Source organism: Artemia sp. Qi Xiang Cuo, chromosome 7 (assembly GCF_049724085.1).
Source record: "Artemia sp. Qi Xiang Cuo chromosome 7, ASM4972408v1, whole genome shotgun sequence".
Taxonomy (NCBI): Eukaryota; Metazoa; Arthropoda; class Branchiopoda; order Anostraca; family Artemiidae; genus Artemia; species Artemia sp. Qi Xiang Cuo.
The window spans coordinates 49,353,709-49,372,495 of record NC_142800.1 but is presented as its reverse complement, the minus strand read 5'-3'; the positions used below and the strand labels follow the sequence as shown (position 1 = coordinate 49,372,495).

Below are 18,787 nucleotides of genomic sequence, written 5' to 3'. Positions count from 1 at the left end.
CGCAATCCAGATTTCTCCCTGATGTTATGATTTTCAGTCCAAAGAAACTATCACTCAGTAGATGCAGCATTTTCAGCTGGTTTCTCACTCCTTAGACTTGGTGACGCAGGGGCAATACGCAGATGGTTCAGTAAGGCTGATCTTCCCTGGGAAATATATTTCTCCATCAGACCGTCACAGTGGACTTGACCACTCTTCAAGTTGAGCCCTCTCCTGTTCCTTTTTCTAGCCATATTTAGCACTTCAACTATCTTAGAATTTAACTAAGGAACAACTTAGTGATTTCAAACAGATATAAATGATTATAATAATAATCAAGTAATAGTATCCATTCGAGTTCAATAAATCGAATCTAATTTATGCTCCTGGGTCGTAATTGAAAATTTAATAGTGCTATACAAAGTGCACAATATCACAGTAACTTGTCTTTCACTTGCCGAACTTTACTTAATACTAAGTAAAAAATATGAAAGAAAACATATACAATGCCCAACTATGACACAACTTTGACCTAATTGCTTCTACAAGACACTGAAATATAGTTACTTTTTCTCGGCTAGTCTGTCAATCAAGGCGGGTGACAACGCAGAAATTCCCAAAGCGTCAAAATCCGTCAAATGATAATTCCTTTGAACGGATTTTTATTATTTTTCGAGCAGGTAGACTAGAATATTTTTAGGGACTGACCTTTCTGTACTTAAATTAGACAATTCTGTTCCGATTAATAGCAAAAACAGAATTCATACTTCCTGATGATATAAGTCTCGTCAAAACTGAAGATCTCTATATCAGGCACAAACTGAAAGAAATTAAATGGTTTTTCTAAGATATCTGGGAAATTCGGTGTCGGCTTTTAGTTTTCTCTCGTTTATTTAAATCTATTATCTAAGTTGTACAAGTTACATCAAGGTAGCCAACATAAGTCTAAATAGTTTGACCACACAAACTAAAAACGTTTATAATGGACGAGATAGGGCAGTCTTTATCGTACCGCATCCCCTTAAGGAAATAGGGTCTAAATTTCAAAGCAGGACCACAACAGCATAAAAACAAAATAAACAAGGACAGAGGACAGTAGTAACAATGTAACAAGAGTTATGTCAACATTGTGGATAATTTTGTTACTTACCCTCGGATATAGTAGAGCTTTGTGGTTCTCAGTCTGGAGGCCACAAGGCTTTGCCAACAATATCCAGATATGCAACGACCATTTAACGTATAGACTATTTAAAAATTTTAAAGCCACATCCCTCTGATATTAGCCAATCCAGCGCATTTTTGGCTACTTCAATACAGTGCTTTTGCCTAATATAACGGGAAAAAAGCAATGCTCTTCAGATACATTTTACTTTAATAATTTTTTTCTCCTGTCGCACCAAAATAACAAATGCATCAAAAAAGGCAAGTAATGTCTAAGGTAACGCGTGTCCTAGTCTTCTTTTTTATATAAAAAGCTAAGCGAAAACATTTGAGTAAATTATAAGATAAAAAAATAACTAGGGTACAATTATTGCTTTCGGCTTAAATTTTCTGGAGTATTTTAAAGATAAGTAATTGGACTAAGTGAAATGATAATCCATAAATTTCCAGGATTTGATATTTCAGATAATTCCTGAAAATTTTACAAATGAAATCTCACCAAAATAAGATTTTACATGCCTAAGTAAAGAACGATGTGGGCACAATGTGTTTTTTTTTTTGTTTTTGTTTTCTCCATACCCGGGCACTTCGTATCGAAGGAGTTGTCGTAGAAACTTCGAAAAGGGCTCATTCGATTGGAAATTGGAATGGCTAGTGCCCTTTTTAATAGTCGAAAGTGATTGGAGGACAACTAGCCCCCCACGCCCGTTATTCCCCCAAACATCCAATCAAAATTTTGACATAGCCATTTTGTTCAGCGTAGTTGATTTCCCGATAGAAAATATCTTTTGAGGAGGACAATCCTCCACAACCCTCAGGGCAAGGGTTTTAAGTTATGCCCTGAGGGCATATAAGATCAATGTTGACAATGTACAGTTTATTATTTTTTTTTTTTTAAGCAGGGCCCTTCATATAGAAGGGGCCGTAGTAGAGACTTCAAAAGGGGCTCATTCGATTAGAGATCGAGAGTTCTAGTGCCCTTTTTAACAATCGAAAGTGATTGGAGGGCAACTAGCCCCCTCCCCTCACGCCAATCATTTTCCCAAATACATCCAATAGAAATTTTGAGGTAGCCATATTGTTCAGCGTAGTTGATTTCCAGATAGAAAATGTGTTTTTAATAAGAACACTCCCCAAAAACTTGCGGGAAAAGGTCTGGATGTGAAGCACTGGGGGAATAGAAGGTTTTTTTAGCAGCAGTTATAGTGGGAGCTTCAAAACAAGTTCAGGTGAGTGAAACTGCAACGGACGCGGATCCTAGTTAATATTTGAAACGACTTGGCGGGCACCTAGCCCCCCACGCCAATCATTCCCCCAAACACATCCAATCAAACTTTAGAGATAGCCATTTGGTTCAGCGTAGTTGATTTCCAGAGAGAAAATGTGTTTTTAAAGAGGACACTCCCCACAACCCTCAGGGCAAGGGTTTTAAGTTATGCCCTGGAGGCATATAAGGTTTTTATAGAAGGCGTTGTCGTAGAAACTTCAAATAAGGCTCATTCGATTGGAAATTCAAGGGGCTAGTGCCCTTTTTAATAGTCCAAATGGATGGGAGGGCAACAAGCCCCCCCCCATGCCCATCTTTCCCCCAAACATATCCAATCAAAATTGTGAGATAGCCATTTTGTTCAACGTAGTTGATTTCCAGATAAAAAAAAAATAGGTTTTGAGGAGGACACTCCCCCACAACCCTCAGGGCAAGGGTTTTAAGTTATGCCCTGGGGGCATATAAGGTTTTTATAGAAGGCGTTGTCGTAGAAACTTCAAAACAGGCTCATTAGATTGGAAATTCAAAGGGCTAGTCCCCTTTTTAATAGTCGAAACTGATTGGAGGGCAACTATCCCCCCCCCGCCCAGCATTCCCCCACACACATCCAATCAAAATTTTGAGATAGGCATTTTGTCAGCGTAGCTGATTTCTAGATAGAAAATATCTTTTTGAGGAGGACACTCCCCCAAAACCCTCGGGGCAAGGGTTTTAAGTTATGCCCTGGGGGCATATAAAGTTTTTTATAGAAGGCGTTGTCGTAGAAACTTCAAAACAGGCTCATTACATTGGAAATTCAAAGGGCGTTTGCCCTTTTTAATAGTCAAAAGTGATTGGAGGGCCACTCCCCCCCCCCCCCCCACGCCCATCATTCCCCCAAACACTTCCAATCAAAATTGTGAGATAGTCATTTTGTTCAGCGTAGTTGAGTTCCAGATAGAAAATATATTTCTGAGGAGGACATTCCCCCCCAACCGTCAGGGCAAAGGTTTTAAGGTACGCCCTGGGGGCATATAAGGTTTTTTATAGAAGGCGTTGTCGTAGAAATTTCAAAACAGGATTATTCGATTGGAAATTCAAAGGGATAGTGCCCTTTTTAAAAGTCGAAAGGGATTGGAGGGCAACTAGCCCCCCCCCCTCCACGCCCATCATTCCCCCAAATACATCCAATCAAAATTTTGATATAGCCATTTTGTTCAGCGTAGTTGATTTCCAGATAGAAAATATGTTTTTGAGGAGGACACTCCCCAACAACCCTCAGGGCAAGGGTTTTAAGTTATGTCCTGGGGTATACAAGGTTTTTATAGAAGGCGTTGTCATAGAAACTTCAAAAGGGGCTCATTTGATTGGAAATTCAAACGCCTAGTGCCTTTTTTGATAGTCGAAACTGATTGGAGGGCAACTAGCCCCCCTCCCCCACGTCCATCATTCACCCAAACACATCCAATCAAAATTTTTAGATAGGCATTTTATTTAGCGTAGGCTAGTTGATTTCCAGATAGAAAATATGTTTTTGAGAAGGACACTCCCCCACAACTCTCAGGGCAAGGTTTTTAATTTATGCTCTGGACGCATATAAGGATTTTATAGAAGGCGTTGTCGCAGAAACTTCAAAAAAGGCTAATTCGATTGATAATCCAAAGACTAGTCCCCTTTTTAATGGTCAAAAGTGATTAGTAATATTTTTTGTTGTTGTTGTTGTAGACCAGGGCACTTCGTATCGAAGAAGTTGTCGTGGGAATTTCAAAAAGGGCTCATTCGATTGAAAATAGAAAGGGTTGATGCCGTTTTTAATAGTCGAAAGTGATTGGAGGGCACCTAATCCCCCTTCCACTCCCACCCTCCCACTGGCCCATTACGTTTAAAAACTAAATGTTGCCTTGAGATTAAATCAATATACACTGTGATAATTCTAATTCCCAATAAGGCATCTCAGCAGTATCCCAAGAACGACTGAGGGTATTATGTTCAAACTTTCGAGGCTACTTCTGCTCTTAAAATTTAACCAAATCAAAATACTGTAAGTGTATCCAAGCTATCAAAGAAAGTAAACAGATTTTTTTGCGAATGGTATCAAGTTTTCCATTTCAGGTCAACTAGAGGATGTATGAAACTAAGTTAAACAGTACTATTTGTGTCCAGATTTTTAAAAGGGTTTATGTTGTTAAAAATTGCTGAAAATTTTTCTCCAGCATACAAATAGCAGGCCAAACTATAAAGTCTTAAAAAAACGAAAAGATTTAAAGTGTTATTTTCTTTTTCCCTGAAAAGACTATGTCAATTCAAAACGAACAGAGCTGCGGAGCTTATAGAGCTGCGGTGCCACTCACAAAATACTATGAGTATAACTTTATTGGGAAGCATCACGTAATAAGTGTCGTCAGAAATTAGAAAAAGAATTAAGACGCTCTATTTCTTATTAATTAAAAAACTTTTTCCACAAAATAAATTTTTCAAAGAAAAGTAAAGAACTCCATTTAACAAAAAATGAGCAAAAATAAAATCAAATAATCTACCAAGCGTGAAACTACCACAAATCAGCATTGATAAATAAATGAAACCCAAAACGAATATTACAATTATTAACCGAGTCAAACTCAAAACGAGCAGAAATTAACATAAGTTGGGCGCAAAACCCCAATGCCTTATCAAGGCCAGAACAAAATTTGCACTTTACTGAAAAAATACAAAATGTTTTACTATAACTTTAATAAATCAAATAATATTAAAATTTTGATTACTAAATTTCAGTATATGTATATTAAACTGACAATGCCCATTCATTTGTATTTTTTCAGTAAAGTGCAAATTTTGTTCTGGCCTTGGGAAGCCATAGGGGTTTTGCGCCCAACTTACGTTAATTTTTGCTCTTTTGAGTTTGACTCAGTTAATTATTATAATTTCTGTTCGTTTTGGGTTTCATTTATTTATTGATGCTGATTTGTGGTAGTTTCCCGCTTGGTAGATTATTTAATTTTATTTTTGCTCATTTTTTGTTAAATGGAGTTCTTCACTTTTCTTTGAAAAACTTATTTTGTGGAAAGTTTTTTAATTAATTTCTGTTCGTTTTATATTGACATAGTCTTTTCAGGGAAAAAGAAAATAATACTTTAAATCTTTTCGTTTTTTAGGAGTTTATAGTTTGGCCTGCTATTTGTATGCTGGAGAAAAATTTTCAGCAATTTTTAACAACATACACAATTTTAAAAATCTGGACACAAATAGTACTGTTTAATTTAGTTTCATACCTCCTCTAGTTAACCTGAAATGGAAAACTTGATACCATTCGCAAAAAAATCTGTTTACTTTCTTTGATAGCTTGTATACACTTACACAATTTGATTTGGTTAAATTTTAAGAGCAGAAGTAGCCCCGAAAGTTTGAACATAATACCCTCAGTCGTTCTTGGGATACTGCTGAGATGCCTTATTGGGAATAAGCATTATCATAGTGCATTTTGATTTAATCTTAAGGCAACATTTAGTTTTTAAACATAATGGGCAAATGGGAGGGTGGGCGTGGGAGGGTGGGAGTGGAAGGGGGATTAGTTGCCTTCCAATCACTTTCGACTATTAAATAGGGCATCAGCCCTTTGTATTTTCAATTGAATAAGCCCTTGTCGAAGTTCCCACGACAACTCCTTCGATACGAAGTGCCCTGGTCTAAACAACAACAACAACAAAAAAATAATACATTATACCAACATCGATCTTTACTATAATTAATTAAAAAAACTTCTTCGACAAAATAAGTTTTTCAAAGAAAAGTAAAGTACTCCATTAAACCAAAATGAGCAAAAATAAAATCAAATAATCTACCAAGCGTGATACCACAAATCAGCATCAATAGATAAATGAAACCCAAAACGAAAAGACATTACAATAAATAACCGAGTCAAACTCAAAACGAGCAGAAATTAACATGACTAAGGCTCAAAACCTCTATGCCTTCCCAAGGCCAGAACATAATTTGCACTTTACTGAAAAAATATAAATGTTTTTACTTTCATAAATCAAATAATATTAACATTTTGATTACTAAATATCAGTATATGTATATTAAACTGACAATGCACATTCATTTGTATTTTTTTCAGTAAAGTGCAAATTACATTTGAATTTGCCCTTTGAATTTCCAATCGAAGGAGCCCTTTTTCAACTTTCTACGACGAAGATTTCAATAAAAAACCTTACATTCCCCCAGGGCACAAATTATCACCCTTAATCTGAAGACTGTGAGGGGAGTGTCCTTCTCACCGATTGGATGTTAACAATTTTCAATTACACTGAACAAAATGACTATCGCAAAATCTTTATTTGATGTGCTTGAAACCAGGGCGTGCATAGAAAAGATGCCAGCTTCCTTTCAATGACTTCCGACAATTAAAAAGGCACTAGCCTTTTCAATTTCTAATTCAACGAGCCCTTTTGAAGTTTCTACGACAATGCTTTCAATAAAAACTTTACATGCCCCCAGGGCATAACTTACAACCCTTGCCCTGAGGGCTGTGGGGGGAGAGGTTGTCATCCTTAAAGATCTAATTTCCAAAAATTTCAACTACGTTGAATCAAATGGCTACCTAAAAATTTTGAATGTATGTGTTTGGGGAAAAGGTGGGCGTAAGAGGAGGTTCTGTTGCCCTAAAATCACTTTCGACTATTAAAAATGTTGCTATCCCTATGAATTTCAAATCGAACGAGCCTTTTTCAAGTTTCTACGACAAAGATTTCAATAAAAACCTTACATGCCCCCAGGGCATAACTTATAATCCTTGCCCTGAGGGTTGTGGGTAAGTGTCCTCCTCAAAAATATATTTTCTATCTGGAAATCAACTGCGCTGAACAATATGGCTATCTCAAAATTTTGATTGGATGTGTTTGGGGGAATGATGGGCGTGGGGGGGGCTTGTTGCCCCCCAATCACTTTCAACTATTAAAAAGGGTACTAGCCCATCGAATTTCCAGTCGAATGAGCTCCTTTTGAAGTTTCTACGACGACCACTTCCATATGAAGTGCCCAGCTCTAAAGGAAAAAAATAATAATAAATAGTACATTGTGCCAACATTGTTCTTATATGCCCTCAGGGCATAGCTTAAAACCCTTGCCCTGAAGGTTGTGGGTGAGTGTCCTCCTCAAAAACATATTTTCTATCTGGAAACCAACTACGCTGAACAAAATGGCTATCCCAAAATTTTGATTGGATGTCTTTGGGGGAATGATGGGCGAGGGGGGGGGGGGCTAGTTGCCCTCCAATCACTTTCGACTATTAAAAAGGGCACTAGCCACTCCAATTTCCAATCGAATGAGCCCTTTTCGAAGTTTCTACGAAACTCCTTCGATACGAAGTGCCCGGGTATGGAGAAAAAAAAACACATTGTGGCCACATCGTTCTTTACTTAGGCAGCGCGAGCGCTGCCTATGATATGGATAATGGATAAAGTCCATTGCCGTAATTTTTCTTTCCTCGTATATTCTCTTCAACGGTCACCTCTCATCTCCCTCCTGTACCCTAAAAGATAAAACGAATTGGAACTCTTTCGAAATAGTATCCTCGCTAAATGATTAGTTTCCTTTAATTAAAACCACATATTTTCCAGTAGCTGGTGTCTTATTTAGGTCGACAAAAATTGCTGGGCCTGAAATGGTATCTATGGAAGCTTGGGAGTACTTCCAATAAGGGAAAAGAAGAAAAATCTCTATTGATTGAACAGGCGGATAGACGACATCTACAAGCGAGTTACTCTATTCAACAACTGGTTTTTAGCGAGTTATCCAATTAGCTTAGCCAAGATAATTGGATAAATTAGATCGTAAAAAAAAGAACTATCGATGAATGAGGAGTATTTTGGCCAGTCTGAATCCAAAACCAAGCTTATATTTTCAGCATAACCGTAACGGCTCATTTAACTCAAAAAAAGGCATATATATTAATTGTGCCTTTCTCCATAATTTTGTATACTTTCTTAGTCAGCTTGTTTCAACTTCTAGGCAAATTACCTTATAAGTGGCGGATTTTAGGTTAACAGACCTTCCTTTGGTAGTCAGTGTACATTTCATCCTCAAAAAGAAAGATCTCGATAGGTTTGCAGACTCTTCTTCAGATTTAGGAACTGACAATATTTCTTTCAGTTCTTCGTGATCGCATGGATGTGAAAATTCTAGCAAAGGCTGGCCAAGCAAATCCATCTGTAAAAGAAGTACTTTTATTCAATATAAAAGGATGCCGTAAGTGAAACCCCTAGAATTCCTTTTAGTATACGGCTGAACTTCCTTGACGTTCAGCCTCTATTCGTAAAGAATAACTATAATAAAACCATTTTTGTTTAATTATTTGCTATTCCAAATCAAATAACGGTTTTTTTTATGATACATCAGCAGGTTTTTTTGTATCATAGATGCATAAGGATCTTATACTTAGGGGGCAGAGGGATGCCTACATCTTAGCAGAAAGGCAGGCATGTTGCACCTAGCTTTAACAAGAATCATAAAAGGACTTCTACTATGCGTGATTGGAGGACCAAAGTGAGTCCTTGACCCCTCCAACTTTACCTCCCGTCAAATTTCTAGCCATAAGATAAACATGCAGCAATTTGCTTGAACTAGAACAACGCAATAATTTTCAGTCTGATTAATTTGGGAGCCAAAGTAGATCAGTGGTCCCTCCAACAGGTCAGTAAATTTCAGCTGAAAGGAAGGCAAGATGCATCTTGTTTGGACTGGAAGCCATGCAATGACCTTCAAACCTGTGTTATTGGAGGAACAACACTTGGCATATGGCACTTTCAAAACCTCTCCACGTCAGTTTTTTCAGAAGAAAGACAGCAACATATCTACAATATTATCGGGGCGGCTTAGGGGAACAAATTAGAGCCTTTAGTGAGTGTTGGAGGGACGCAAGTGAATCTTGAACTTTGACTAAGTATGAGGGGTAGATGGGGTGGAGATTTTTGTCGCTAATCCGCTTAAAATCTTTAATATTATAAGCCCCCGTGGGACAAGAATCTACTCCCGCTGAATTAACGATGTAAATTGAAAGACGATACCTGTACACAGTTATCAAAATGGCTTTTGACTTGACGGGGGCGCAGAGGTGAATCGAAAGATATCATATATGGTCAAATTATCAAAAATGACAGTCGCGATATCTAAGGAAAAGCAAGAGTGTAATTTGCTATGGGGCAGGGGGGCAACTGTCCCTCCCAGACCTTGGTTTGCCCCCCCCTAAGACCCGAGTTTGCCCCCCCCCCCAGCTGAAACTTAGTTTCTTCAAAATCTTGTCAAAACTAAGATAAGTCTGCATAATTTAAGCATCAACAGAAAGGGATCAGTTTTCTTTACTATATATTTACCTTTATAGTACTATAAAGTATCCTTATAGTACTTTTATAGTACTATATACTACTTTCATGGGACCAAATGGCTCATTTTTCAGTTTTTACTGGCATTTTTACTTGATTTGGGAAAATTGGCTCCAACTTTCCACCCACCCACCTCACGATTTTGACGGAATTATACCTAAAATACTTTTGCTTGCTGCGGGAAGGAAAGAAGGGGACATCCAATTTGTGTTCTTGGTGAGAGGATGAGGAACAAAAGTAAAATTGCGTCTCCGATCGAGCTAAACGTTTCTGAACCGGTGCCTTTAATGGAACTTGGAATCTACTCAAGTTAAGTAGTGAGGTAACTCGAAAGACAGTGTATGTACCCGAGTTATCAGAATAGCATATCAGCAATATCTCACAACACCTTGGGGCATCAATTTATATTTTCAGGGAATGTTGAGGGGCAAAGTAAAGCTTTCATTTTGACCTTGGGGGAGGGGGCAGAGATGAATAAAAAACACTGTATGCATCTAGGTTATCAAATAGTATATTTCTACCCAAAATTTTGAAGTTAAAACATTATCAAAAAATCCTTGCACAAAACTATGGTTGATTGAACATTGTGACTGAATATTCAGACTGCCCACAAGTTAAATTACTCTTGAACATTTTAGTTCTTATGCAGAAAAACCAGGAAATCATCAACAAATTTTCCTACACTTAACCAAAAACAAAACTACATCGATCATAAAACGAACAGAAATCCATTTAAGAAAAAGTATCCCACAGGAAAAAATCGTATAAAAGTAAAGGGAGACATTACAACCTTCTGTATGAACTAATTCTTTAGTAGAAAAGGCGGGCATGTGTGTTCTCGGTTCACCGATCAGCTTGGAACTCTCAAGGGCTTCGGTAAACTTAGGTGCCTGAAACTATTCGCTAGACTAACATTCCACAGATTTTTCCAAGGGTATACTCCTCAAACGACAGGCGTACCTGCGTAGATAAAAAGATTTTATGTGTACCCGGACTGCACACATCTTACTTCACATTGTGTGTAGGTGATGGGAAGGAGTTGGGCTAAAAACACTTTGTATAGCTCGACTTATAGGCGAAGTATAGCTCGAATTTTGACTTGGGGTGAGCCAGAGGTACAGGGGTTAAAACTATTTTGTATCCGATCCACCTAAAATTGTGTACACCATATATTCTTACGGAACTTAGAATACATTTGCACTTAAGAAGCAAGGTAAATCAAACGCACTATCTGCAACCATGTTATGAAAATAGCGCATCTGCAATATCTCGAGCGTAGCTTAGAGGGGATCAAGGTGAGAATTTGAGGGAATGGATAGGAGTCAAGCAGATCTCAAATTTCAAATTGGGAGAGGGCGTGGGGGTGTGATAGTTTCTGTTCGTTCTAATTGAATTATCATATGACTTCATTTCTACTTGTTTAACCTTTAATGTGGCTGTGCACTTTTCTCTGAATCTTCTTTTTGGAAAAATATTTTTTTCTAAATAAATAGGAAAAAAGGTATTGTAAGATCATTATCTTGCATCATACAACAATCTTTTTATGTATAAACTACAAATACTGCCTTTATCATGCTTAACTGCCATTATTCTCCGCTAAGCAGTCAAGAATCGTTACAACGTCAAAAGTATACACAGCAATTTTGAGAAAGTATTTTATCTGTATGCGTAATATTTATTTTTCTCTATATTTCTTTTGCGTTGTCAGAAGCAACAGGGCAAAAGCCAAACCAAATCGAGTTTAGGCTGGCCAAACTTGTTATATTAGCGCAACCATAGAGAAAGACATAATTATATAAAAACCCATAGACGCTGACACTTGGCTCACGTTCTCTGTAGTTGGTAATGCGCATTTCAAAGCAAGTTTACAAATGAACATGCACTTGTTCACGCCATCATCTAACTATAGGTGCGTTCTTGATCTTTGACGAGCTTTCCGCTGGAGTAGACTTTTTGATAAGAGAAGTAAATTTGTCATCTATGTCTTCAGCTAAGGAGAGTGATCAATCGAGCCAAATTCATATAAAAAAAAAACGCCCATTCAAGGCCTTAGGTGGTTTAGCACTGGGATTAGTTTATAGCAGTAGTAACGGATCCAATGAATGACTGAGAGAAATGGATGACGAGACACAGATCAAAAGCAGGGTTGCCAACTTGCATACTTTTCGTGTGAAATGCACTCTTTTTTACCTCAGAAGGGATGCGCAAGAGCGAAACCCACACTTTTTGGGTGTCGGTTTTCATTTGCTTTAAACGTCAGAAGTTGACAACTTTTCAATAGTGCATTTAGCCCATGGAACAGGGTTGCCAACTTGCACAATTTTTGTGTGAAATGCACTTCTTTTTATCTCAGAGAGAATGCGCGCGCGGCGGCAGCCAAATTTTTTTTTTACTTATACTCTTTTTGAGCAAAAATCACTCTTGTTTGGCCTTGATTTGCACTCTTTTTAGACTTTCGTAGTTAGCAACCCTAATCAACAGCCCTAGATAAAGATCCTCTATAGCTATTGATAGACGCGGCCTTGATGGCCTCTAGCCAACGTTTTGCGGCCTCTAGTCAACATTCAGTTGCTGCATTTTTTTTAGGTAGCAGGCCTGTTGCCAAACCTTGCAGCGGCGGGAATAGAGCCCCGGGACTCACATTGCAAGGCAGAGCATCAATACAGTTTTTTTTTTTTTTTTTTTTTTTTTTTTTTTTTTTTTTTTTTTTTTTGTCACAGCTGCTGGGAAAGAAATAAGATATATGACGACAATAGAATATGAAACAGATCTAGGCCATTAAGTTATAAAACTAAGGAAAGGAACCACGGGAGCAGAGTTATAATGCGATTAATAGAGAAACACAAGTTAGGTGTGTCGAATATGCACAAATGAAGAGACAAAGAAAAGTAATTCCTTGACATGATAAAGAAAAAAATCGCATCACAGAGCTTCGTCGATAAATCTACCTGTATTCTATCGTCTTAACACAACGTTTCAATATTTTGTTTTACATTTACTGATATACACTCATTTAGAAATAAGAATTAATATTCAAGTTGTAATTATTTAATTATGTAACTTGTAATTATGAAAACAATTATTTCAATAATTTCAAACAGAGCCCAAAGCCCCTTGAACATGACCTCTCAAACAAAAAGCTACGTCATTGAAACCACAGTCGTTAAAAGCCCTAAACTGAGTACATGAGTATCAGTAATGTATCCATTACTAGCAATTCTTATCAGAAATCCATTTTTTATTTTTTCTTCACCAGTTCTAACAGGCGTCTGGAAAATTGTGTTGACGTGATTAACGGCTCATTTGAAAGCTAATGCTTATATTCACAGTGTTTTTAAAAAAATTGTCGTGTTACAGCCAAAACGAAAGTGCCATATGACACCAGAAATAACACTTTCCGATGCCCTTTCCGGAGTAACTGGTAACTGGTGGTTTACAGTGTCCCATCTGAGTGGTGAAAGTAGTTACGACCTAGTAAAGAACAGACAACGGCACACACTAACTAGAATTTTTGAAAAGCGTTTTAAGAGAGACTGTCAAGAAAAAAAGAAATCACGATAGACGATGATTTGGGCTATCATTTGGACCCAACAGAATGATTATTTGTAATTAAGAAAACAAATCTTTGGAGATTTCAGAACAAGCCCCTCAAACGCGACATTTAATCGAAATAAGAATATACCATTGGAATCTCCATTATTGAAAATATGAAGCTGAAGCGTTTACAGCTCCCCACCACGTAAATAAGGAAAGTCACTTTTTTGCATGGGTAACAGTCATGTTTCTCCCTTTTTTTGTCATTGCTAGCAGGTTACTGGAAGATGGTAGAGACACAATTAATGACTCAATCGAAAGCTAATGCTCATATCTACGTGCTTTTAATGTTTCTAATAAATTTGGCTAAAAGAAATGTTGTACTTGACATTGAGTTAACAATTGGACGGCCAAAGAAAGCATATAAATTTTCCTCCAACGTGCATTTTAGAAATAATTTAACAACATAACAGGCTTAACAACCCATACCTTCAGTATTAAAACAAGTTGTGTCATTATTTCTCTCAAGTTAATAAAATAGTAATACTCCAGTTTCACTGTTAAACCTTTATAAATATTCATTTTAAAAACTTTTCCAAAAAAGAACTTTCTCAAAAAATTCCTGTGACCTAGGTTGTGTTTAAGAAGTCTGGATGGTCCTGATGTTTCGGGAAGTGTGTAACCCCATCAGGTTAGTCTAGTCTTCCGTCACTAGTTAAACATAGGAGAAATCCTCCTGCGGTTTCCTCATCGTGATAGTCAGGTGGAAACGGCCGGAATTGCTTATTCCAATTCTTGCCAGGCAAAACCGCAGAGGCTGCCATCAGGGAACGGTGACCTGCATGGTTAAATATATTTCCACGAAACGTCCAAATACAAGTCAATGTAAAGAGTCCAACCCCATACTACGGCATTCCCTGCAAGCGATGCGTTGAAGTTCATCGCCGCCTGCTCCGAAAAGTTGGCAAACCCATACTACGGCATCCCTGGCAAGCGATGCGTTGAAGGTTTCATCAGCGCCTTCTCCGAAAAATTGGCAAGCTGAGGCACTACTTCGGAAACACAGACAGCCCCTCAGTGTATGGTGCTGGAACGTCTGTTTGATGAAATGCCTAACGATCCAGTCGTTTATCGCTGGGGAATCATTTCGTTAAAGAATAGATATAATGTGCGTTTCAGAAAACAAACTCAACGGCATTGTGGAAGGCTCAGAGATTAGAACTCCTGAGGACGACGCTTCTTTCTCCTTTTTCAACTCCGGATCCCTTGATGGATCTGCGTATAATAGAGTGGGTATCATTTTAAGCCCCCTCAAGGCGAAGTCACTTCTAGAGTGAGAACCTAGCTCACACAGAGTAGCAAGAGCGCGATTCAAAGACCACCTATTCAACATATCAGTTATTGTAGTTTATGCTCCAACCAGAGACGCACCGGAGAGTGAAGCAGATCTTTTTTACCAAGTTCTAACTTGTACGCTTAAGAAAGTCCCAAAACGAGACCTCATCTTTATTGGAGGTGACTTTAACGCCAGAATCGGGGGGAAAGTATCCAATGCTGAGTCTACCATATGCCACTTCGGTCTTGAGCTAGATGTAGCAGGGGATCAAGACTTCTTCACTTTGCCCTGACGAATGATTCGGTCATTACCAATACCTTATTCAAACACAAGCCCAGCCACAGAGCCACATGGCATTCAAGAGATGGCAGAGCAAAAATCCTGATTGATTACATCCTCACGTGAAATCAATGGCTAAGAATAATAGATCGTACATTGAAGCAGATACTGGGTCGAAGCATGGGTCGGATCATCTTCTAGTCAATTTAGATCTAAAGTTACAACTTGCAGCACGCACCAAGAGGAAACCTCCACGAAGATTTGACACCAATCGCTTTGATGATCCTAATATACGACAGGCATTCTGCTTAGAGTTGTCTAACAGCTTTGAAGCTCTCCAAGTGCAAGCGAACGCCGAGCAAACTCAAAGTTTGGATGAAGAGTGGTTGACCATGCGCAATACAATCCACGAGGCTGCAGAAGCTACAATAGGATGCCGCAAAAGACTATCCAAAAAATGGATGTCAACACGCACAATTCAGATGGCTGAGCACAAGCAACAGATATCGGACAGAAAATCGGAGTTGTTCAAACGCCGGAGAAGAGAATGCCTTGAGTCGGCTAAGAATGATAAGAACCAGTACTGGGAGGAAATCGATGAAGACATGGAAGCCGCTGCCTCTAGATCTGACACCAGGAAGATGTATCAGCTCCTAAAATCAATCAAGAGTAAATCACATAAGCCTGCTAGTACATCCGTCAAAGATGAAAACGGCAAGTTACTCTCGAATAATACCGAAAGAATAAATCGTTGGAAGGAACACTTTGACAAACTGCTTAACCAGCACCAACTCTCCACAGCAATGGATCACAATCAGCCTTGCCATAATCCAATTTGAAGCGCTGATGACCTGCAGGAACCAAACTCACCCAGCAGTAATTGCAATGACGTGAACGTGGCTCCCCCTACGATAAATGAAGTCCAACAAGTAATCAACTGCCTTAAAAGCAAAAAAGCCCCTGGTCCTAATGCGATTCCGGCTGAACTCTACTGGTATGTAGAAACAGCACTTGTCTGCAGGCTTCATAAACTAACCTGTCGTTTATGGGAAGAAGAGTTGGTTTCACAGGATTCGGGAGACTCTATCAGCCTTCCAGTGTTCAAAAAGGGCTAAAGACAAAATACAGCAATTATCACGGGATTTCTCTCATTGGCATTACTGCCAAAATATTTGCCATAGTGCTACTTAATCGTTTTCGTATCCAGCGCGACGTAAAGACAAGGCCCAATCAAGCGGGATTCCGCCCATGCATGAGAACAATTGACCAACTATTCGTCTTCAGACAAACCCTTGAACACAGGGCGAAACACCAGAAACCAACAGTGTCTCTATTCATAGATTTTATTACAGCTTTTGATTCTGTTCTAAGGGATAAAATCTGGAAGGCCATGACAGAAGATGGAATACCAGGAAAGATAGTCAGGCTTATCCAAGCATACTACCAGCATACACGAGCCCAAACTCAAATCGGTGGAGAACTCTCCTCGATGTTCCAAATTGATTTGGTGTCCGACAGGGATGTATATTGTCTCCCGTCTTATTTAATTTCGTGATCGACTGGATTATGACCAGAGCAATAACGACCTTTTCAGGCGTTGAAATATGTCCCAATTTTGTGATCACCGATTTGCACTATGCTGACGATATTTGCTTGTAGCTGAATCTTGTTCAGAAGCCCGATCTATGCTATCGAATGTAGCTGAAGAATCCTCTCTGGCCGGCCTAAAAGTAAGCCCCTCTAAGACAAAGGTTATGGCGTCTGGTATATCATCTCGAGACCCCTCAATTTTACTAGAACAGTCACCCATAGACGAGATACATGAGTTCAAGTACCTAGGCTCTCTGGTAGACTCAATAGGAGGATACATATCAGAAATACAGTCAAGAATTGCTTCAGCAACTGGAGTCTTCTCCCAGTTAAATCACTCTCTATGGAACCAGAAAAATGTTCGTCTGAAGACAAGAATAAGGGTTTACCAGGCCCTTGTTCGGTTTGTCTTACTATACGGCTGTGAGACATGGGCTATGAAAGCATCTGACATTCAATCCCTCAACGTATTTGACCATTCATGTATAAGGAGAATCATTGACATTAAACTCCGTGATCGTGACATAAATGACGAACTCCGCAAAATCTGTCATCAGCTTTCTGATTTAGCCACTATAATTAAAGAAAGAAGACTCCGATGGTTCGGCCATACACTTCGCCGCCCACACCAGACCTTTGTCAATAAAGCACTCAGATATACACCTCTTTCGGGATATAAAATGGGCATGGGTGACAAAAGAAAACGTGGCTCGCCTACATCAAGGCTGACCTAGACCCAATCGGTGGCTTCAAGAAGTATGGACGAAGATGGGAAATGTCCTGGCTCGAATTGATTTAGCCACTCGCAAACGACCGAGACTCTTGGCTTACTATAATGACAAAGCTACTGGAAGCCAGGGAGAGCGGAGATGCTTGAGTCCTGCTACAAGTACAAGTAAATACAAGTATGACGAGTAGACATAAATTCAAATTATAGTCCGAACGTAAAACAAACAGAAATCACTGTCAATGACTAAATAATCCCAAAATGAACAGAAATTACAACGAATAATCAAGTCAAGATTAAAAAGAACAAAAATTACTAAAAAAAAGGAGCAGGCTTAACACCCCTAACCCTTCTAAACGCGAGAGCGTTATTTTCTCCTCACTGAAAACAATTTTTATTTCGAGCAGTACGTTTTTATTCGTCATAAGATGAACAAAAAAAGAAAGAAGATCGCCATGATAACCAAGAACACTAAAAAGAACTAATGAATATTGACTGGCCGTACAATATAGGCCTATAATGACATTCATTCCTGGAAGACTCGCCGATTTATAAAAGAGAATATTTAAAATATATTTTATTTTCAGTCATGCGTAAATGACGCTCTGGCCTTTAGAAGGTTTAGAGGAGTTAATCCTACTCCTTTTTGTGGTATTTTCTGTTTGTTTAAGTTTTGACTCGGTAATTCATGGTGTTTTCTGCGCATTTCGGATCTGACTTATTCATTGATACATATTTCAGTCCTTTTTGAGTTAAAATTATTATTTGATTTTATTTTTACTCGTTTTTGGTTTAAAGTTACTCTCTCATTTTCATTAAAAAATTTCATTTCGTTTGTCTTTAATTGACATTGTTTTTTATTGGTTTATAAAAGGAATATGTCGATTCTCTGTCTAGATTTCAAGAATTAATAATTTGGTTTGCTATTTATATTTTGGACAAATTTTTAGAAGAATCTTACTGATAGTTTCACTGTAGAATTTTGGATGGATGAACAGGGGGAATACATTCAAATGAATGGATTCAAAATCCACATGGTTTTTGCCCTCCTGTGGGGCTGAAGCCATCCCGATCCCCATACTGGTACGTTCCTCAAAACAAACAAATACTGATAGACCATTTTATTGTAAGGATCTTGTGGTCTTATATTTTGCTTTAACTCTTAGTCTGTTCAAAAAATACATTATGAACTCATTCATTGAAAAAAGTTCCGGCTCTGATTTGTTCTTTAAAAAAATAACAATAGGACGTCAAATATAAATCAAACAAGAGTTGTTTCCAGCTGAGGTTCCCTTTGTTCTAAAACTTTCGTTGAAGTGTCTTCATTGCATGAAAAGTTCAGCAGATCAACAACAACAAAATTTTTCACTAGAAATCAATACAGCCACATTTTGTACAAACATTTACTGCCCTTAATAAGCTCCCCTTGGACCCCCTAAATCAAATTTAAACTTTACTTGATCTTCCAGTTCAATATTCCCTCAAAGTGTCAACTGGGTCCCATAAGCCGTAAATATATACCCTTAGCCGTTCCTGAGATATTACTTATACCCACA

General features: G+C 38.3%; 1 protein-coding gene across 1 annotated transcript in view; it reads right to left on the bottom strand.

The window, feature by feature from the left end:
* Window positions 1-18,787, bottom strand: part of LOC148950370 (uncharacterized) — a 186,788-nt gene that overhangs the window by 118,087 nt on the left and 49,914 nt on the right. Inside the window, exon 4 of the mRNA XM_089091851.1 lies at window positions 8,405-8,593. Coding sequence (XP_088947977.1) covers window positions 8,405-8,593 — 189 coding nt within the window. The remainder of the gene's footprint in view (window positions 1-8,404; window positions 8,594-18,787) is intronic.